This window comes from Rhipicephalus microplus, chromosome 1 (genome assembly GCF_043290135.1).
Source record: "Rhipicephalus microplus isolate Deutch F79 chromosome 1, USDA_Rmic, whole genome shotgun sequence".
NCBI lineage: Eukaryota > Metazoa > Arthropoda > Arachnida > Ixodida > Ixodidae > Rhipicephalus > Rhipicephalus microplus.
Genome location: NC_134700.1, coordinates 73,943,441 through 73,966,686, shown reverse-complemented (window position 1 = coordinate 73,966,686; position 23,246 = coordinate 73,943,441). Strand labels below are relative to the sequence as shown.

General features: G+C 42.5%; 1 protein-coding gene across 3 annotated transcripts in view; it reads left to right on the top strand.

Annotated features, from left to right (window-relative positions):
* The window catches only part of LOC119178703 (uncharacterized), a 201,364-nt gene extending 178,453 nt beyond the window's left edge, over window positions 1-22,911 (top strand). For 2 of the 3 annotated variants that reach the window (XR_012887307.1, XM_075879006.1), the window contains 2 exons: window positions 3,843-4,098; window positions 17,689-22,911. Coding sequence is in view for 2 of the 3 variants with exons in the window: in XM_075879006.1 (XP_075735121.1) it covers window positions 3,843-4,098; window positions 17,689-17,840 (408 nt within the window). In the remaining variant the exon portion in view is untranslated. Of the gene's footprint in view, window positions 1-366; window positions 1,355-3,842; window positions 4,099-17,688 lie in introns of those variants that run through there. The other variant, XM_075878961.1, reaches the window with a different exon arrangement.
* The last annotated feature ends 335 nt before the right edge of the window (window positions 22,912-23,246 follow it).

Here is a 23,246-nt window from a genome sequence, read left to right as displayed (position 1 = left end):
TCTTACGTTGCTACGGCAGCGCAACAAAAATCCCGATAATATACTGTTCGCAAAGCACTTTCTGAACAGCCGCTCTGGCGTCTTGTCACGGCGACTACGAGTTTTCGTCTGCTAGCGGAAGCTTGTTGCGCCGCCAGCGCTATCATACCGGAAGCTGTTCTGGCGCCGCGTCACACATCACGTGTGCTATAGTGCTACGGCATGCCCACATTGCCATAATGGATTCGCTCGCAGGATTTCAAGCTGGACGGTTGTGCCCTCGCGATCTCCGACTTCAGCGTAGCTCCCGCCGACTGGTTCGCCCTCCGCGGTCTCCTGACGCCGTGTAGCTCTCGCATTGTGGCACCCCGCCCTTGGACTGCTTCGACCGGATCCCCACTTTCCTATCTCCTTCTTTTTCCTCTCGTTGGCTGTCTTCTTCTGCTTCTACTTTCCTTCTATCCTTTTTATCCCTCCTTCACCCCACCCCTATAAGGCACTGCGCCGTGTCGCCTGAAGGCAGACAGAAATTAGGTGCCTTTTTCCTCTTCATTGTAACCACTACCACCATTGCCATAACCACGGAAGAATTTCTTTCCTCCGTGGCCATAAGTTCATAACAATCATTGCCAAAAAGCAAGTGACTTCCGCCACAATTTTTATGCTGCCGCTAGGTGTTCTGTGCTGCCGCTTGGTATCATTCGCTGCAAAGTACCCACGGAGGAAGGAAAGAAAGGAAAGTACCAGTCCTACTATATAAAGGAAAAGAAAAGATAAATCTAGTTGATGATTCACTAAGTATTACAGCTAGATGGCGCTAGCCGCCGCCCGATCTAAAGGGTGTACAGTCACATCAATCCATCCATCCATCCATGGCGAAGGCCTCTCCTGAGTTTTCCTTCCCCCATGGATGCTGTGAAGTCTGTGGAGTTTGAAGCTGTGTGGTTGAACGGCACCAGTGAATTCGCATTAAAGTGACGGTAGTGCTACATTGCTGTAGTGCCTAGAATGTACTGTGTGCCCGTGTAGGCCTGTATTGTAGGCCCGCATGCTCAGATTTGGGTGCACGTTAAAGAACCCCAGGTGGTCGAAATTTCCGGAGCCCTCCACTACGGCGTCTCTCATAATCATATGGTGGTTTTGGGACGTTAAACCCCACATATAAATCAATCAATCAATCAATCAATCAATCAATTAGAATGTACTATATTCGACACATCGCTGCGAATGTCTTGAAGGATCGACCGGTCGACTTTAAGGTGTCAGGTGCGTCGGCATAAGGCATCGTTGCGACACGATGCCGATGGGTTGCACAACAGCCCCTACTCTTGGAGATGACTGCTGCAGTGCTCAGCAATCGCAAGAAAACACAACTGTGAGTATACCTAAACACTGGACAATCGCGCTGTAATAGTTGAAATGAAATATGCTAACGTCGCTCCGTTTTAGACTTAGAGTGCGTCGCTAAAGACAGCCTGATATGACCGGATGTCTCATGCAGGTGGAACTACTGTCACCGTGTTTGCTCCGAAGCGTGTTTTAGCTGTTGGCACTCCTGTGCAGTGTCTTACGGCAGTGTTTAGCGTGACATAAAGGTGAGAGATGGACAAGCGCAAACTATCAACTGAATAATTCGAAAGACACACGTATATATATACGTGAGCAAAGTCACAGTTACGAGTCACATTAGCAAAAAATAAATTATATTGGTGGCAGGTGCTCATTAATCTAACTCAGTGGCATGCAACGTGATAGAGAGCCTCGCTACGCATGTCTAGCCTGTTCTGTCAATAAAATAAGCTTCCTCAATTTGTCGTGCAACGTTCCCTTTTAATCCTGAGAGTACCTTAGTTTCTGATAGCAAAGGTGCGCACCCGCACTTCCTGCAATGTACAGAAAGATTAGAACAAGGCGTCCCTCACTATGAAGCCTTATGATCTAATAATCTATTGTTCAAACACCGACCCGTGTGCCCGACATAGCCTCTTTCTCACGATAATGGTGTGTTATATGCCAACCTTTCTGCCATATTAGACCAATTTATCACAGTGCTTGATGTCACACACATGGTTCCTCTTGCTCTGTCCTGATAGATTCTTATCCACAGCCACACATATCCAGCCAAGCTTGTCTGCAGCAGAAAAATCCACACTACATCTGAACCTCTCACCAACTTTCTTCAACTTATGGGAAACCCCTTGAACGGCAGCATTTAGCCTGACATAAAGACAAGGGGCGGACAAGCATAAACTATCAACTATCAAAAAGGTGCCCGTTCCTTCCGTTTTACTTGGCTTACACACCACGCTTCTATCTTCATCTTTTGCAAGATCCTTTCGCTTAAGACCCTTAATTGACGTTCTGGGAGCCTAGACTGCCAAAGCCTTTGAATTTGCCGTGCAATACTCTCATGCATGTGATGTGGGCATGACTTTTTGAGTGACACTCCCAGACATAACTCAGTGGTGGTGAAAACCTTCAGATATGTGGACTACATGTTTTTCGTTGAAGGCTGTCGGTGCGTAAGCACTAGGATCGATGTCTTGAAGGTGTTCAAAAAGTTGGGGTCGGGGCTGAAGTTTACCTGGGAGGTTTCCGACAATGGTCGCATACAGTTCTTAGATCTGAGCATAATTTTGGTGGAAGCCATAGCTGTTAAATGTACGCCCCATACAGTGTCAAATCTGTCATCGCCTTCTGTTGGGGTATCTCTAAAATAGTAAAAAACGGTGTTGCGATGACCTGTCTGGGAGTGTCACTCAAAATGTCGTACCCACATCACATGCATGAGAGTTTTTCACGGCAAATTGAGAAGCTTCGGAAGTCTAGGTTCCCAAAACACCAATTAGGGGTCGTAAGTGATAAGATCTTACAAAAGATGTAAAAGCGTGGGGTGTAATCCAAGTAAAACAGAAGGAAGGTGCAACTTTTTTGAGCATTTCGTATGTTCACGAGGTTTCCCAAAGTTGAAAAAAGTGGGTGAGTGTTTCGGATGTAGTGTAGTTTTTTCTGCTGCAGACGAGCTGCGCCGCATTTGTGTGGCTGTGGGTAAGAAGTTATCAGGACAGAGCAAGAGGGACCATGGGTGTGATATCAAGCACTTTGATAAATTGGTCTAATATGGCAGAAAGGTTAGTATATTATACACCATTATCGTGTGAAAAATGCTTTGTTGGGCAGACAGTTGGGTCTTTGAACAATAGGTTATTAGATCATAAGCTTCATTGAGAGGGACACCTTGTTCTAATCTTTCTTTGCATTGCAGGGAGTGCGGCTGTACACCTTTGCTCTCAGAAACTAAGGTACTCTCAGAATTAAAAGGGAAGGTTGCAGGAGAAATTGTGGAAGCATGTTTATTGACAGAACGAGCTATACATGCATTGCGAGGCCCTCTATCACGTTGCATGGCACTGAGTTGGAATATTTGAGCGCCTGCCCCTAATATAATTTTTTTTTTGCTAATGTGACTGTGACCTTGTTCACGTATATATATGTGTGTATATCTTTGGAATAAGGTCGGTTTATATTTATCGCTTGTTTCTTTCTCGTCTTGATTTTGCACTAAAAGCTACCGTAAGAATGAACCAACTTGCCCAACAAGTCGCACTACTGGGTAGTGTTAGCAGCAGTGCATATTTTTCCTTTCATTATGCTTGCTATGTAGTGCATACTTTTGGAAATGTGCCTGAGTGCGCAGAGGTAGTCTTCAAAATTTATGCTGAACTGTATATTGTTGCCTATTTCTTCATTGTTGCCATACAGAAGACAATCTGTGACTGCTTTTGAAAGTAGTCCTGCTCATCTCAACATAAACTGTGACATAACATGACCCCCCCCCGCCCCCACACCTTTTTTTTTTCCAGTTCCGCAGTTCTCAAGTGGCATTCACGGATGAAGTTGCAGCAATTGTAGAGATTGGACCATTGGAAACTTTACAGACTCGTGCATCATACTCTATATTGCAAAATGATGCGGATATCTCGTTTAAGGCTAACACAGCTATTCCATTTTTATGGCACTATCAATTGCTCCCTGAAAGTCGTTTCTATGCCTCTGACCACGACTACTGTGCCAAGCACCATGCAGGAACACAGACTGGAGAAAAAACAAATTCAACAGGTGGGCAAGGTGTGCTGTAAAAGGGTATGAACTTGAGCTTGTTGGTACGGCTCCATCAACGTGAAACAGTGCGGGAAAAAAAAAGCAAGAACACGGTCTGTTTCTTTGTGTTCTCATTTTTTTCTTTGTGCTGTTTCGCATAGATGAAGGTGTGCTTAAACCTTCTGATGATTCAACTAATGATTTGTTTGCTGTGTGTTTAATGCATTGATAATATTGTGAATATTCTAAGCAAGTTAATGATGTTGCAGCATTTCCTTTTTCTCGTTTTAAAGCCACATCTTCGCATTTTATAGTCACACCTATTGGCAAATCCCGCTTCGGCAGCGGCGTAGGCGACACGACTGGGCTTGCTTGCGTCCCATGCCAACTCTCCCTCCCCCTTCCTCTCTCGCCTCGCAAAGCTGATTCGGGCAGTGCCTGCTAGCAAAATCCGACTCCTCGCGCTGTACAACTGTTCACTGGCCACCCCGTATAGGTACGTAGGCACTAGATCGCACATCAGCGTTCCACCGCTCGTTGAAGGCAAGTCTAGTGCCTCATTTATTAAGTAAAAATAATAAAGACGAAATAACAATTAAGCATTTCCAAACCATATTTACTTATGCAAAATTCGCGCGATACTCCCACCACTCTGCAACACATTTACTCGAGTCTCCCCCCCCCCCCCCCTGCCGTGGGAAGATGCGGGTGGCTTTTTTCTGTGATTGCATCTTAATAAACAAAATGCAACGCTGGGGTCTCTCAACCTGGTCATATCATTCAGTGGCATTCCATGATTCTAGAGTTTGTAAATCAATATCTCTTTTGCCACTTATAATCTTCACAAAAGCATTTAGCCATATCAAACTATCCTTGATTGTAGGACTCCCGACCGTGCACCCCTATCTGAGCATGTGCTCTGTGCTCCCACCATTTGCATCGCTTTGTATTCGCCCTTCGAAGAGGAACAAAAACATTGCATGAATTAGGATTTAAAGAAACATGCAAATACGAGCCCAAGTGTCCATTCTTTGTTCTTAGTGGCCATACCACCAAGACCTTCAATTTTGATGCACGACTGAGCAATCCTGCCCCCTCCAAATCTTGTGGGATTATCCTGGCTGGGGGAGGAGGCTTGGCCGAGACTTTACAGTATTTGTGGAAACAGTAGAACCGAGTACATGTTTATAAAAAGCACTTGGGTATAAATGTCAAAATGTCATGTGTTAGGTCTTTTGCCTAAGCCATTCCTGCATGAGTGCCCACTGTAGTGTTCCTACAAGTCCTTGAAAACCTTTTAATTTGGAAAGTATATTTTGAAGGTCTCTGTAGGTCCTGAAATTGTGTTTTGTCCTTGACAGTCCTTGAATTTTAGGACAAGTGCAGTTCACAGTGCAGACTTTTTTCTATCGTAGACTAGCATTATTGCGGAAAACTTACCGCTTTAGAAAGGTTACATCATGCACGTTTGCATGTATTCTGTTTACTCGTGCGTTGCCCTCTTTTGAAAGTTTTTGTCAAGTTATTAGAAAACAAAAGACGAATATTGAATAAGAGAGAACACAAGCCTGAATCAATAACTATTTATTTTATAAGTTTTGAATAAATATTTACACACAGTGTCAGAAGAGAACTGTGGCAATTTTGTATAGCCACCAACTTAAAAAAAATTTCAACACATTTACTTTTATGTACCCAGATAGAATAGGCTGAATTATATAATAACTGCAAGTCATTTGGTTAAAAAAAAAAAGGATGTATAAATTGGTAGCCAATCCTGTAATCACAGCTTTACATACATGCTACTCTTTGTACGTGACAGATCGTATTTATCTTTTTCTCACCCCCCTCGCTCAGCACACTGATGCATGCAGTGCGCACTTCATTTTGCCGTGGCTCAATGTTATTTATGTGGGGCAGTTCATACGCTGGAGGGTGGAGAAGGCAATGCTTCCATGCTCACATAGATGCACTCATTGCTGAAGTCGTCATTGCTAAGTTCAGACGAGCTGGCACAGCTTGATTTTGTGCAGAAAAACATTGCCAGCTTGCTTTGCACATGATAAAAGCATCACTTCAGATAAAACATTACATCAGATAAAAGCTATGATGGCATGTAGTGTATTTTGAGACATAATTTTCTACCCAGCATTAAAGGGCCACTCACCAGATTTGACAATTTTGAGCTCACAAGCGCAGTGTGTAGACGAGGCGTTCATGATCACGTCTGCCAAAGTTTGCAACGCTGCGCACCGTGGAAATGGGCCAAATTTCAAGATTAGCGCTTCTCCCCCTCTCCTCTGCCAGCGCACTCCTAGAGAATGAGGGCATGATGTGCGCGTATGAATGGCCCGACGTACACGGCAATGCAGTGACGTTGGTCCTCTACGTAGACGACTCTGCTGTGATGTTGTAGACAGTGGCACGTGATATGGTGAAAATTATTTAACATGGCATGCGTAGTTTATGCAATTGGTTGCTTGAAAAGATCAATAAAACTCTAGATAGATAATGAGACGCATTCAGGGAATGGAATGGGAGCGTCTTTTTTTTTCTTTTTTTTCCCCCGAATTGCAACGAAATGCGGGCCTAATGTGCCAGCGTTTGGCATGCATTCGTGTCCCCGCGGTCAGCTTATGGAGCAGACGACCGCCTTGTAACGCACCTACGCGTTCACGCACTCATTGTGCTCATCTACTCTACAGCGTCTAAGCCAGCGTTTCCACACGATCCTGCAGAGACAGGCAGAAGACCACAAAATGGTGGGCTCGACAGCTGTGCTGCAGCACAGAGCAGTAACCCGCTTACCTTTGCCATGCAGGTATTCACGCTTGCTATCTCGCGCGTGCTGTTGCCTGTCTTATCGTTCGCCACCACCGAGACAGCGTCGACATGCCGGTTCCAAGGAAATGACTGGGAAACTCAAGGCTTCTACTGAACAAGGCCCCTTACCCAACCGGAAGCCAGCACCTCAACCGACCAGATGGCGCTAACCCTGGAACACTCGGTCCTCACTTCACCGTGGGAGACCGCATCGCCTGGAACATCAACCTGTTTGTCGCCTACAAAAGAGCTGCGATCTACCGCGGCGCTTCGTGGGCTCGACAGCTGTGCTACAGCACAGAGCAGTAACCCGCTTACCTTTGCCATGCAGGTATTCACGCTTGCTATCTCGCGCGTGCTGTTGCCTGCCTTATCGTTCGCCGCCACCGAGACAGCGTCGACATGCGGTTTCAAGGAAATGGCTGGGAAACTCAAGGCTTCTACTGAACAACGCCCCTTACCCAACCGGAAGCCAGCACCTCAACCGACCAGATGGCGCTAACCCTGGAACACTCGGTCCTCACTTCACCATGGGAGACTGCATCGCCTGGAACATCAACCTGTTTGTCGCCTACAAAAGAGCTGCGATCTACCGCGGCGCTTCGTGGGCTCGACAGCTGTGCTACAGCACAGAGCAGTAACCCGCTTACCTTTGCCATGCAGGTTAGTAAACCGTACGCTCTGTTCTCGAAGAAATCAAGCAACTACTTTTTGCTACAGCTGTTGAGCCCACGGTGCTGCTTTTTAATTGTTGTTAAGTGTGCTGACGTCATTCGTTTCTTGCTCATGTTATCGGGCGACGTCGAGACGAATCCGGGTCCTAACACAACTGCTATACTCAACGAATCGCATAAAATATCAGCTGGTCAGTCCAAACTAATTTCAGAAGTGACCTGAAAGACCAACTTCTAACCATGAATCAAACTATCGTTCAGTTGAGTCAGCGGATAAATGATGTTGAAAAACATTGTCAGAGCCTTATTTTGCTTCGCACAGAAATAGACAACATAAAGTCCAACACTGCCCAGACAGCTCGCCAAGTATTCGAACTCGAGACACGTCTTGACGATGCCGAAAATCGATACTGGCGAAACAACTTGGTATTTTATGGCCTGCCCGAGCCTAGTAATTCAGAAAGTTACACCCAAACCGAAGAATTGGTCATACAGCACTGTCGTGACCACCTTGGCCTTACGATAAACCCAAAGGATATTGAAAGGGTTCATCGCCTAGGCCGTCACCCTATCGAGCGCGGTCGCCCCATCATCGTTAAGTTTAGCTTCTACAAAACGAAAGAAGCTGTTCTTTCTAATGCTCGAAAATTAAAAGGGACTAATTACAGTATCGCACAGGACTTCTCCCGCTCGGTCAGAAACGCTCGTAAGCATTTGGTTGCTTTTGCCAAAACTAAATCTGATCGCTTTCAACTGTCTTACAAAACACTTTCTATCGGCTCAAAGAAATATATTTATGACGAAGTCTCGTAATCTGTCAGAGAATTCAAATAGCGATCAACTGGCTGTAAAAGAAAAAAAAACCATCATAGCAAAGTTCCTCGGGCTAACCTTACATTGTCTGTAATATTTACTAATATTCACAGTTTCTTGCCGAAACGTCAGGTTGTATCAAATGTTGTCTTATCATCTACCAGCAATGTGCTCATATTAACTGAAACGTGGCTACATAGCAACATCAGTGACGATGAAGTTCTAGCCGACCTGCCTAACTTCCATATTTATCGCAAAGATCGCACAGATGGACGTGGGGGTGGGGTCCTTGCGGCAGTGAATCAGCAGCTATCATCTTCAGTATTACACGTCAATTCGGACATTGAAATATTATGGATCATCTGCCGCGCGGTACCGCGAACCGTACTTTTAGGCGTTTGCTATAGGCCGCCCCAATGTAACCCCGATTTCCCGTGCATACTGAACAGCATTCTAAACGCTCTTACAAGAGTGCATCCAAACGCTGACATCGTTCTCTTCGAAGATTTCAATTATCCTCGCATTGACTGGCATAACTACACAACTTCTAGCCCAGAAGCAACTAACTTTTTTGATGTGTGTCTGAACTTCAACCTCTCGCCGTTGATAACTGAACTGACGCGTGTCCCACAGAGCTCGTCAAACACCCTAGATTTGATACTAACAAACAACCCCGACCTATGACATCCATAACACACTTAAGGGAAATAAGCGACCACAAGGTTGTTCATCTAACCTTTAATTTTGCCCCGCTAGTATGTGAAACTTACAAAAAAACAATTCGACTTTATGATAAGGCCAATTATGAAGCTATCAACAGCGAGCTAACCCGCTTTTTCTCGGTATTTGAGACGCAATTTAGTAATCATCCAGTGCAAGAAAACTGGTTGCTGTTCAAGAGCAAAGTGCTAGAGCTAATTGAGAAGTATATTCCGGTATGTAGTTTCCATGCTAACAAAAACAAACCATGGTTCAACAAATCACTGAAGCAACTAGAAAATAAGAAAAAATATTTTCGAGCTGCTAAACAGAGCAACAACTCACTTCTGTGGGATAAGTACTACTCAGCGGAAACCGAATACCTCACGCCAATACAAAACGCTAGGTACAAGTTTCTTCTCAATGACCTTTCTTGTATGCTAACACAAAATCCTAAGCAATTTTGGCGAGTGAATAACCCAGAACAAAAACACACGATAACACTAGCTAATGAAAACAATGATGTTATAAGTAACGCAGAGTGTGCGGACGTATTTAACACCGCCTTCGCAAGTATTTACTAATGACCATGCCATGCCTCCGATTGTACTAAGATCTCGGTGTATTACCAGCAAACTACCAATGCCTGACATTGTATTTTCCATTGATGGCATAATATCTTGCATAGAACGTCTCAAGTTGACATCATCAGCTGGTTTTGACGAAATTAATTCGAAGTGTTTACTTAATACTAAGAACATTTCGGCTGCTTTCTTGTGTCTTCTGTTTTCTCAATTCTTTTCAACAGGTCACTTGCCCGATGACTGGAAAGTGGGAAAGGTCATTCCCATCCATAAATCTGGCAGTAAGCAGTCACCATTAAATTATCGTCCAATCTCGTTAACAAGTATACCATGCAAAATCATCGAACATGTCATTTATTCACAAATCATGACCTTTCTAGACTTAAATGATTTTTTTAATCCTTCACAGCACGGTTTTCGCAAAGGTCTATCCTGTGAAACTCAGCTAGCCAACTTCCTTCATGATTTACACTTAAACTTAGACTGTAACCAGCAAACTGATGCCATTTTTTTAGATTTCGCTAAAGCGTTTGATAAAGTGTCTCATCAGCTCCTTCTTTTTATACTTTCTAGCTTAAACATTAACCCTAACGTTCTTAATTGGATTGCAGCATTTCTGAGGAATCGCTCTCAATCAGTTTTTGTTAATGAGTGTGTTTCTAACCCTCTTTCAGTTACGTCAGGTGTTCCCCAAGGTTCGGTGTTAGGTCCTCTACTGTTCCTAATATACATTAACGACTTACCTTTGCACGTTTCATGTCACATTTGCATGTTCGCCGATGATTGCATCATTTATCGTACTATTACTAATCCATCTGAGCAGCAAGCACTTCAACATGATCTTAACTCTATTCAAGCATGGTGTGACCATTGGCTCATGACACTCAACCCAACTAAATGCAAATCATTATCTTTCTCACGTCGTCAAAACCCTTTAACTTTTCCTTACACACTCGGTAATGTTGACTTGGACAGAGTCGAATCTTATAAGTATCTAGGTGTAACATTGTCATATGATCTAACGTGGGGTGCTCATGTCTCTAACATAATAGCGGGTGCTAACAAATCACTTGGATTTCTGAAACGTCATTTACGCCACGCTCCCAAACACCTGAAACTTCTAGCCTACAAATTTATTATCAGGCCAAAGCTTGAGTATGCGGCTGCCATTTGGAGCCCGCCTCAGGCTTACTTAACAAATTCACTTGAGGCACTGCAGAACCGCGCGGTACGATTTATTCATTCATCATATTCATATCATGTCAGTGTGTCATCATTGAAAGAAGAATCATCTCTATTAACTCTTGCACTTCGTCGTCGCATTGCCACCCTAACTCTGTTCCATAAGTTCTATTACAGCTCACGTGACCGACCGGACTTTATCACCACTCCAACCCGCATATCTCATCGCACCGGTCATGCCCTACAAGTCACCCATCCACGCAGCCACACCAAGACATTTTCTGCCTCCTTCTTTCCACGGGCATCATCTGAATGGAACGACCTTTCCCACAGCACTGTCGCCATTACCTGCCCGAGTTTATTTTTACAAAATGTAACACATTGTCTGTCTCGCAATTAACATACATAGTTAGCATTTTTTTTTGTATAATTTCTCTACATCCACCCCTTATAAAACACCCCCTAGTGGGGTCTTTAAGGTAATAAAATGAAATGAAATAACGGTGGTCAACAAAGCAATGCCGCTCGCATGCTCAGGGGTTGGACTTGTTTGGGCACGTCATGCCCACGTCACCTCATGGTCGGATACTGGAGAAAGTGAGGAAGAGATTTGGCTTGCAAAGGCTGCGTAGAGTAGCGCCAAGGGTTTCGAGCTCGCCTCCTCTCACCCTCGTATCGCACCGCTTCAAAAAACCTGTTTTCTCCGCTCGTAATGAACCGATTTAAAAAATTTTTGTGGTAAAATTTTCCTCATCGGACACCCAACAACTTCCACTGTCTAACTAAAATTTGGTATGGGGTCTGGTTAGTGGCCCTTTAAGCATTTCTCTATTTCGGTTTTCGTTTTAACGCGTCTCTTGTTTATTTTGAACTACCCTAGCTGTTACAAGACTGTTAGTGCTATTTGAAAACGGCATTATCTCAGTATGGTAAAAAATGCACTGGAGTTCCCCTTTAAGAAAAAAAAAACCACATTCACACATGAGACACATCAAGAGATTTCCTATCCGCAATCTGACACTCATGTGTCTTGAGGTCTAGTAGCTTCTCTGCTCTGAATGAACGACACTTCTGCTTCTCTTAACGATACTGAAGGAGCCCTAACACAGGTATCAATGCCAGTGAGGAGCATTGGGAAAGCTTCAAAGATTTCCCTTTCTTTTGAGATTTAGCCTTGGGTACAATCACAGTGCATTTGATTTTCAGATGACAACTGACATCTTCTGCAGTGAGTAGCCATTTTTGCAGTTGTAGTCGTGCTCGTGCAGTCTGGTGTTAATGCACCTCCCGGTTTCTCCTATGTACTTCTGCCTGCATGAAAGGGTAACTCGATAAGCTTCTTTTTCGCATTAAAAAACTTGACCGAGTGGCTGACACTGCACAAATTGCTAGTACACTATGGCTATGCTGAACCAGTGTACAATTTCCTTCAGTTGACGGGAAATGCTGTGAATATACGACAAGACAATAGACCATTTTTTTTTTTTTCCTTCAGTTTAACAATCTTATCGCTACTCCTGGTGGAGTCCCTTGACAGCGAAGAAGGCTATCAGGGCCACTGGGTATTTTTACTTTTTTTTTTTTTTCAATCTATCCACTTGACTTCATCAAGCTTCTGCGTGTTGCCATGAGTTCTGGCAGCAATATTGCTTGCCTTATTGAATATGCATTCATTTATTGTTTTTATTAAATTGCAGAAATTCCTCGTGTGCTACCCCATGTTATGACAACGGTTTAAGTCATTCATCAAATGTACCGATAATATGTGAATACTCGAAATGCAACTCTGAGGATCTACACTGCACAAGCACTACAGAATCGTGTACATGTCTAAGACAGTCAGAACTTGGGTTCCTACAGACCACTGCTGCAGTATTGCGTACCAAAAAAGAGGCTATAAAAACTATCTGGGGGAGGGGGGGTGGGAGAAAGTTTGTTTTGTCATTGGTGCATGTTTTGTTAGTCCCAAAAAGGAAAAGGGGCCACTTGCGTGGAATTTTATGGCCAATTGTATTGGTGCTGATGGTGGAGAGTGCAAAGCGCATGGGACAGCTCTCACCTCGTTTTTTATCGCCTTGGAGACGCAAGTTCTGTCTTTAATAATATGGTTGAAATTTGATGTCTATGCACTCAATGGGTGATACACAACATGTTACGTAGTTATGGAGTACGTTTATTGTTGCAAGGTTTTTGATTCTGTGGCATAGTTCTGTGGCGCTTCTGTGACAAGTCACATTCACGACATACACAATAGTACACATTAGAGTTACATTTTGGATAATTTAACTGTGCAATGATTTAAACGTTGCTAATTAAAGCTGGAAAATGAAAATAATTTTTATTTTGTTTGGCAGTTTCATACTTCAGGCATTAAAGGTTCAAGGAACCTGAGCATGTTTGTTTTTACACAACCAACATGCACAATATTTTGTTTAATTCAAACAAACTATGTAGGAATTCCATTTCTCTTTTGGTATGAAGTTAAGTGGAACAAACTACGAATTGTAGCAAAATTTGAGTTTCATTAGAATGCAAGTAATAACCAATAAAATATGCTGCATTTTAAAATTGCTATGTTTGGACCATATAAGCCATAAAAGGAGCTTTTAAACTAAACCATGAATAATTGATAGAAGCACTGCATCTTTATTTAACCTTAAAGTGATTTAACCTCGAAGTGAGGCTTTGCGGTTGTGCCATTTTTTTTTTTTTTTGCACCAACTATGGTGACGGGTGTCGTCAATGCAGTAATATAGTTAGAGTGACGGGGCCCGTTAGCGCAGTACTATCGTTAAAGTAAGGGGGCTCGTCACTGTAGTGACATGGTAACGGGGATGGGGCCCATCATTTATTTATTTATTTATTTGCAATACTGCCAGTCTCTGCTGAGACCATAGTAGGTGGGCACTCTGTACAGATGCTATGATTGCTCATCATAGTAAAAAAACTGTAATACAGTCATAATAGCGATGCAGCTATAGCAACGACTTGTTATCGTAAAGCAATGACTACGGTGAGGGGGCCCGTCACTGTAGTTTAATGGTAAAAATAAGGGGGCCCATTGCCGTAAATTTGTAGGTGTTTTAGATGCCATCATATAGTTGTTTTGGTGGCATAGTGGCTTGACGCACAGTTAAGGAAGCGTTCATGTTAAATATTTTACTCCCCCCCTTTTTTTTTCAAGGTAATGCTGCAATAAGTTCATGTCGCTATCTGGGGCGTCTGTTAGACAGCCCTACCATGTGGACTTCGTGGCCGAATTTTGTCTGTGTCCGGCTGCGATGTGAATAGTGCTCTTTTTTACTTTCTTCTCTCAGTATGTTGTTTCAAGTATTACTTGTTCTTAGATGATACTCGTGTTCATTCATCGTGGATATAACTATCAACTTTCTTTTACGTCCATCGTGGAATGAAGACGATTCCCAGTGATTTCCGATTAATACTGCGCTAGGCGAGCAGATTTTGGAGTATGCGTGCAAATTAACTTTATTATCTCATTGAACAACCACTTTCGGCAGGGTTTCCATTCTTTTGCAGTGTTACCGTAGCTCCAACTAATAATTTGTTACACAATATGCACATCTCTTTTGTCCAATGAATGAGTGCTACTGCTATGCAAACGTAGATAGACATCCTAGCTTTCTACGGTGCGGTATATACTCGCGCAGTCGTGTGCTCTCTGTAGCTGTCTTCCAATCCTGAAACGACGCTTGTCCTGTGGAAGCGAAATATCTTCCGTATCGTTCTCGGCGATTAAAATGCCAGCACGCCGAAGTCGTGGGCATGACCACGACTTCGGCGCGCTTTAGTTTGCAAGGTGCTTTAATTTGCAAGTGCTGGCTAGTGTGGCTGCGTGCTTGGGTAAACCACAAGGTGTGACCAAGTCAATGAAACGAGTACGCAAGAATGAGCGTGCATCTGGCAGCGTCGATGTATCCTACGATGAGGGAAGGTATACCCGTAGGCAGCTTGAATGCATTCACCTAGCGCAGGAGTAAAGAAAAAAAAAAAACTTCAATCACTTACATAACAGCACAAACAGCAGCACTATGTCGAGGCCTATCACTACAGGCTGCGTTGTTAAAATGGGCCACCTCATAATTACATAGTTACGGCGCTGTAGTGATTGTCTCGATGCAATAATGTCTGTGCATGCACTTTCATTGGTGGCAGTGAAAACTCGCTATACTTGCGATACTGCAGTGGATTGCGTGGTGGGGGAAGCTCAGACCAGGGCTCAGAAGTAGCTGCCACTCAGCGAGCCAGGTGCACCAGTGAGAACCTTGACTCAGCTGATCGTCTAGGTTCTCTCTGGCCAGCCGCTCCTCCCATTGCTTCACTGTAGCATGCATGCTGCCTTTAAAATAGGCAACATTATTCGAAACAAATTGAAAGCAGAAAAGAAGAAATAGTTCAGTTGGTCAGCACAACTCGAACTAAAGTCGCCCACCAATAACTCATCATCTTGCACACCAACGTACCGACTGCACCCTGAAAAATCAACGCGGTAGGGCTAACAGCTGGCACAAACAGTGGCATGATTCTTTTGCAAAAAAGTAAAATTACAATTCTTTCAAAGCAGTAATCTCAATATTGACGCATTACTAAAACATTAAAAAATAACACAGCGGGAATCGAACTAAGGACCTAAGCACTACTGCATACCCAACTGCGTGTCAAACCATTACGCCACCAAAACAGCTTGGCAGAGATGTCTAAAACGAATACTAATTTACAGCAATAGCCCACCTAATTTTTGCCATTACACTTCAATCATGGAGCTTGTCGATATAGCTGCATCACTAGCATGACGGGCCCTTCACTCTAACGACAGTACTGCGCTGGCAAGCCCCGTTACCATAGTCACTGGCTTTTTTTTTTTCTGGATATGTGTTTTCACAGCAATGTGTTCCCACGGTGCAGTGAAACCACCCTTACTAAAGGAGGGGGGCGGTGAAGTGTACATATTTTCTGCTATGCGTATTTGTTCATGTTGAATACTTAAAAAATTTCAATAATTGAAGTTCACATCAAAGTTAATTCAAATACCTTAATATTCGGTGCAACATTTTGTAGTGCTGAAATATTCCATCATGTTTAAAATTTAGGTTTCAGAGGAATTTTCATGGAAAACTACTTTCTTGATTTTACAGACCTCTCAATTTATTGAAGCAATGTTATTGTGGCAATGAGTTCATTCAATTAAATTTCAACTGTATAGTTGTGATTAGTCTAGCCTGAATTTGAAACATTAAAGCGAAAAGAAAAGGGCCTAATCTAATGTTGTTTCTTAGTCCATGAAAAATTTTTGGCAGGCCATTGAAACTTCTTGAATATTCTTAAATTTTCTCCTTTGAAACTTGTCCCGACCCTGTCTATATGATGACAGCGTGGGCATTCATTGGACCTTCACATGCCTGAATAATGCTAGGGGGTAACAGTTCTCATTTTTCTTCATGGAATGTCAAAATTGTTTTGAGAGCTTGTCAGATGGGTTGGCATTCAGCATAAGTTTTCAACAGTTGAGTGAGACCAGGTGTGAGCAAATAGTTACTTGCTCATGTCATTTAAAGGGACTCTAAAGAGCGAAATTATTTTTCTCGTGTTGGTTAATTACTTTTTCTCGATATCTATAATGCCACACTTGCCGCGAAAAGACACTTAGTAAGCAAGAAAACGTGAAAAAAGAAAATGTTTGTGGCAGCACCACCTTGAGGTTTCTGCACCATTCACCATGAGGTCACACACTTTGACAGCACGCTATAGGTCCTGCCTAGTCCCTAATGGTTGAAAATAAAATACATGGTTCTCTGAGGGGGCCATCGACTGAACACAGCATGTTTTAGAAAGTTTTGGTGAGACGATGGCACCAGAATACGATAAATAGATTCTGTGATGTCACGCATGGAGATTTCAGTATGAAACTTAAAAATTAAATTTTAACTGGATTTTGTCCTTTATTAATGAACTTTTAATGTTGAAATTGTTAATGCTGGAGTTCTTAGAGTACAATTTATTAATCCAAACTAATTCATTCTTTGACATTTGTGTCCCTTTTCATCATTGAAAAGCAACAGTGGGAACCAAAAGCAGCAAGTTACCCATTTATCTGTTGTAGTCTTGTCACAGTGACAAAATACATATGTGTGCCATCCTGGAATTCAGTGGTGTTGCTTTAAAGCATGCTTGCATGTTGCAAAAGGCAGTTGATAAATTTGAGTTTATGGTGATACTGCAAAATGTGTTGCTTTCAGTGTAATCATAGGGCAAGCGAATTGACCACGGCGGGGGTACAGTGGTCATAGTGGTCAGCTGCTGATTAATAAGATGCAGTTTCTCTCTTACTTTAGTTGCATATTCGATAGATGTAAAAGTGATAAAGGCATGTGTTGTTATATTTAGTCACACCTTAAAGAGCCCAAGGCTTGAAATTCTTGTTGAAATTTCCAGACTCCCTCACTGTGCCAAGTCTCATAGCTCCAATCTTTCGGACTCTATAAACCAAGAGGCCAAGTGAAGTGCAAGAATTCTTTTGGTGCAATAATCCAACAAACGTTCATAGAACCTCCAGTTTTTCTTTTCGTAAACTCTTAGCCATGAAACCTTTGTAGCATAACGGTCTTGTCGAGGCGTTGTCATACAACTCCAGAAATAAAACTGCTACTGTTTTATTTGGGGCATATTTTTTATACTTGTAGCCCATAATTTTTTTTGTTGCTGCTAATCGAGCCTCACTGTTCAAAATGTCAAAGGTGCTAAAAATTTTACCAGTTCTCAAGTCGATGATAATCATAGCACACACCATGATTTGATTCTTCTTGATTTCTTTACAGATGCGCAATGTGCTCTCAGTGTAAAGGCTCTTAAAGGTGAAGGCACACAAACAGATTGGACTGATCGAGAGTTGGAGCCTTGCTTTCAAGACAAGGCCACAGAGTGCCGGTGGACACAGAGAACTTGTTTTACCAGAAGTGCAAGGCGTTGACTTCAACACATCCATCGAATTCAACTGCAAGACTGTACACAAGAAGCTCGACACCAGTGTCGACGTCATCTACCTCGTGTTTCTTTTTGGATATGCAGCAAAGGTTTACTGTCGAACCATCACATAGCAGATTGATGACAAAGCACATCATCCATCACTTGATGAGTCACTCGAGTAAGACCTTTTCAATATCTAAGCTGCATGTAGTTATCATAATATTGTGGTTGCAGCTAAATGAAAAATTTTGATTTTCAGTTACGTGCCCAAGTGGCCGTCCTTTAAGATTCAACATTATTGCTTGAAGTACAATACAATAAGTGGGACAAAAAAATTGCTCTAAGATGCTGGTCTCGTGTTTGCTGATACTGTCCAATCAAAATTTTTCTGGCCATTAGGCAGCCGCTCTTCTTCTGTCACATTGTGTTTCCGCTGAATCATTATGCTGCCCCTGATGCCTGTCCTTCGCATTTTTGCCTTGTCATTGTCACATGAACATTCATTAAAAGGAAAAGGCTTTCAGTAATATAAACCTAGAATATTGCAATATCAACCTAACCATATCTATACTTATCTGGACCATAACCGCTAGATCACTGTGGCAGATGCATTTATTGAATGTAATATCAAGATGATCCTCTTTGAGTGTGAATTGCGATACTGTTTATAAATGAGTCAAATTCACATAACTCTGAGACACTTGATATTACATCCCAGGAAAAAATTGAGGCAATACATTGTTTTCTACTACTTTCAGTAATTAATCTTAATTAACACATAATTCAGTTCATAATTATTTTGCTCTAATGCAGCTTTAATTCTTCCATTAAAATAGTTAAATATTAGGCCTAAAATGCAGGCTTAGTTTGTTTTTATTGTAATTATTCCAAGCGAAAAATAATGCTCTTGATGGCGGTCCTCTAATGCAGCATGTCAAATGATTTTCAAGCACGGTAGTGTCTCCACCAAAGTGACCCTCTGCAGTCATACGCAGCACAATGAAGTTTGAAGACCACTAGTTGTCCACTCAGGAAGCCTGTGCAAATGTGCACACTGTGTTTAAGGTCATTTGTAGAAGCACACAGTGCGGGATGTGAGTCCTTAGTTAATGCGCACAATGTACACATCACCGCAGAAAGAGTCATCTCTCTGCTGTACATAATCTACTTATGGCCCACGTGAACCGTTGCAATTGCCAAGCCTGCCAGATTGGCCTTTAACATTGTAGGCCACCACTCAAACTTGCTCTATCCTTTTCAGTCCCAAGAATGCACTAATGAAACAAGCTTTTGCAAAACTGTATTATTTTATTCCCTGCCCTTAAAAACAAAGGAAAAAAATTATGAATCCAAAAAATTGAACAGTTGTCTCAAAATCTGATGATACCCATTTGTGTACTTCTGATTTTTAGAAGTCTCTAAGATTGAGCTCAACAAAAATAGACCGAAATGACTTTCAGTATGATCTACGAGGTGTCCACAGTTAAAGGAATGTACAGTAGACGTCGTTCACGCAACAACCACGAAAGAAAGCTCTTTATATATTAGAAAGATGCAGCCAAGCACTTTTGCAGTACTCAGTGATTTTCGGTCGCTCGTTTTCTGAATATGACTAGACAAACGGCACCACTTTTCAGTGCTTCTTGAAAGCAACTCATACTTATTGTGCCAAGACAAATTTCGACACGCAGATATCGATTTGTAATGATCTGTGGCCTTTAAAACAACGGTACATAATTGGGTACCCAAGGACCGAAGAGGCTATTGTGATATGCCCAAAGTTTGTGGGTATGCGCTCCCGTATGTGCCACTGAACCTCCTTGATTTTCGCTTTTCGCGCAGCTCGACAGCAATTCGAGGACTCCTTTTGGACAGGAAATGACATCGACTATGCATCACTGTCACAATAAGCCAAATTCTCAGGCAGACACCTGGCTGCCCGAGGCTGCTGGATGGGCACGAAAATTTGAACAGCTGGCAGGGGGCTGGCCGCTGCCGCATCATCATCGTCATCATGCTAGGGTAGCCATTTTCGCTTTGTGTCATCATCTGTTACATTACTAGTCTGTGAACATGCCAGCTGGGGTGGACTTTGCTGCACTGCTATTAGCAGTAGTCGAGCTGCAATGCACTCATGATGCGACTGAAGAGGGAAATAATCAGGCGGACCATCACATCACCAGCCTGCTCTTGGCCCAGCTCATGAGGCAGGATCGGCACCACATTCCATTATACGTCGGACGGTTCGTTCTTTCATGTGTGGATCACAAGAATGTTTTGTTTGTCGAGAAGCACTGCTGCGGCTCTTCTAGAAGAGTTTGATGAATCCACATTTGATCTGCAGGGCTCACGTAGACAAACCAAAATGTTGGCTGAGAGGACTGTGCTGGTCGCACATTTTTCTCTCGGCACGCAGACTACAATGTAAGCGATTGCAGATAGGTTTGACGTAAGTGAGTCGAGTGTTCACAGCGCAGTTTGATATGTTCTGGACATTTTCTTCTCCATCAGTGCAAGAGAAGTCAAGCGTCTGGGCAGCAACGACATTGCACGGAGCAAGTGTGTGTTTCCTGCGCTCAGCCAAAGACAAGGAGCGTAAGCTGCTTTGTCAGACCTCATTGGGGCCCTTCATGGCTGCCATGTTTGGATATTATAACTGCCAAGATTGGAGGAGAGCCATAAAAAAATGGAAGAAATTTTATACTGTAATGCTACAAGGTGCCTGCAACACCAAGGGAATGTTTATGCATGGGTTTATAGGCCTCCTGGGCCACGTCCACCATGCCTGTGCATGGGAGGAAAGCTCTCTTTTTCAGGATGGAGCAGTGAAGTATTAAGGTAAGGAAAATAATTTTTTGTATACATCAGGCACCAGAAAATTGAGGATTCAAAATTGAAGTAGTAACATGAGGTAAGTTACAATAAATACAAGCTAACTTTGTGAGCTGATTTCTTCATTGCAGTGCACATCTAAGGTGACATATTGAACTCTTTTGGCAGGAGGCTGCCTAATCAGTGACAGTGCCTATCCAGCGATGCCTTGGCTGCTGCCTTCTAACCGTCAACGTGGAGCCAGCTGACAGCCGTGGATGCAGACCTTTAACGCAGCAGATTGCGGGCAACGCATCGTCATAAGAGGAGCTTTTGTTCCGTGTGCTCAGATTTGGGTGCACGTTAAAGGACTCTAGGTGGTTGAAATTCCTGGAGCCCTCCACTATGGCGTCTCTCATAATCATATGGTAATTTTGGGATGTTAAACCCCACATATCAATCAATCAATCAAAGAGCTTTTGTTCTGCTGAAGACTCTTCTAATGGCTCATGCATGTCGACGTCGCTACCATCTTACAAACTATGGACAGACATCATGATGACGGCTTGCGTTCTGCACATCGCAAGCAGCAATGACGACTGTATGAATGATGAGCAACTGGTGGACATTGATGCAGATCTTTAGGCGAAAGCACCAGAAAGTTGAACTGTAGCATCAGCCCTTGTGACAGCTGTGCGCGACACCGTTGCCTAGGCTCTGTAGCTTTTTTATTATAAAAGGACTAAAATAAGAATACTTTTTTATTTGTGGTAATCATTTTGTAATATTGTGTTCAAACTGATATATATTTACTGCTTTAGCTAATAGATATACATCCCATCACTTTTAATGTGCACCAAACAGTCGAAATTGTGATTAGGTGTTCGTGTTGCCAGTATATATTTACAGCCATCACAAGACAAGTTTCGCATACGCGATTCGCTCCTGAAAGCTTTCATTTGCGCTCTGCACATACATTGCACCTTGCATAATCCACACTTTGATCATGAGTTTTAAAAGATTAGTTTATTTTTTCACTGAGGTCAATATCATTAATACAAGACTACAGAGTTTCAAAGTTAAAGTGAGATCTCTGGTATTACTGGCAATGAGGAACAACGGCACTACTAATAGAGTGACTGATTAAAATGAAAAAAGTGAGTAAAACAGTAAAAGTGAGTTTTTAGCGTACGTAAGGAGAGCACCAAAGCAATTTGGAATGCACACAAAAAACAAGGTGGCTACATTGCTTTAAAAAATACCAAGAAAAACTGATAAATTGCAAGAGAATTCCATAAAAATGAAATCCAATTATTTAAAAAAATAATGAATAGAAAATGTTAGAACAAACGAATTATTCAGCTGCCGAGAGCTATGAGCAACGTCATTTTCTGCAGCCGCCACAAGCCTTTCACACAAAGCTTCATGCCAGCCCTGACTGGCCATTAACTCATTATGCCGTTGGCCCTCTTCTTCTCTGCTTCTCCTAATCTCGACATGTTTGTTCTTGTGGGACTTCTTGGTCACAAGTGGTTCTGATTGGGGCACTGCTGATGAAACATTGATGTACTCATACGAGCCACCTGTGATGTGCTCCAGTGGCTTGGGCTGAGTGCTGAAATGAATAGAGTATACTGCATAATCACCACACGGTAGATGGCAGAAAACATTCACGCAGCAGAGATTGCAAAAAAAGGAAATGCAATCCAGTGTATACAGCAGAAACTACCAGAAAATTATAACCAGTTGACGTTATAAAATTGTTATTGACCGTGTGCTCCCACTCTTCCTAATTTTGATCATTGCAGATAGAACGAATTGCAAAACAGATAATAATTTTGAGACTATATAACTATGCTAAACATGCGTCCTTACTATGCAAACGTGTTAATTGAAACAATGCATGCTATTAGTCACATGAATAAAATTTACTTAAACGACACATACATTCAGCTACCCATCCTAGCTTATATGGACAAAAAAAATTACAACACTAATATTTTCATTCCTCTGTAGGAGGTCATTCATGTGTCTGTTGTTTCCATTAATTCAGTGTAAGTGCTTCTTCAATTAGTGTGTATATATATAAAAAAGAACGAAGTATCTTGAATGCATGCAGTAGCAATAATGACTTATTGATTTTTTTTTCGCACTCCTGGTTCGAGCAGGTACGTCGAGTTAACACTGTGGTGTTTCTCTAGCTCCTCGCTGAGCTCCCTGATGATATAAATCGTGAATATGGTAATAAAATGGCATGAACAATATATTGCATTATTTTATGTATGTGTGCAAGCTCGTTGCAACATGCTCGTATATAGCAGCTGGTATAATATATCAAATGTAGTAGTTCATTGCACTTTTTATGCAAACAGCATCGCCATGCTAATGGAATGAATAACTTAGCTTGTTGAACATTTCTTAACTGGCGCAATGCTAGGAACATGAAGAAGTTGCAGCTTTGCCGCATAGGTTAAGCAATGAACGTGACGGCAACAAATTGGAAGGTTACGCGAAGAATGGCAAGCAGATCGAAATATTCCTCACGTTTGTCACGCAAAAATGACACATGAAACGTACTCGCAGGTACACATGAACGCGA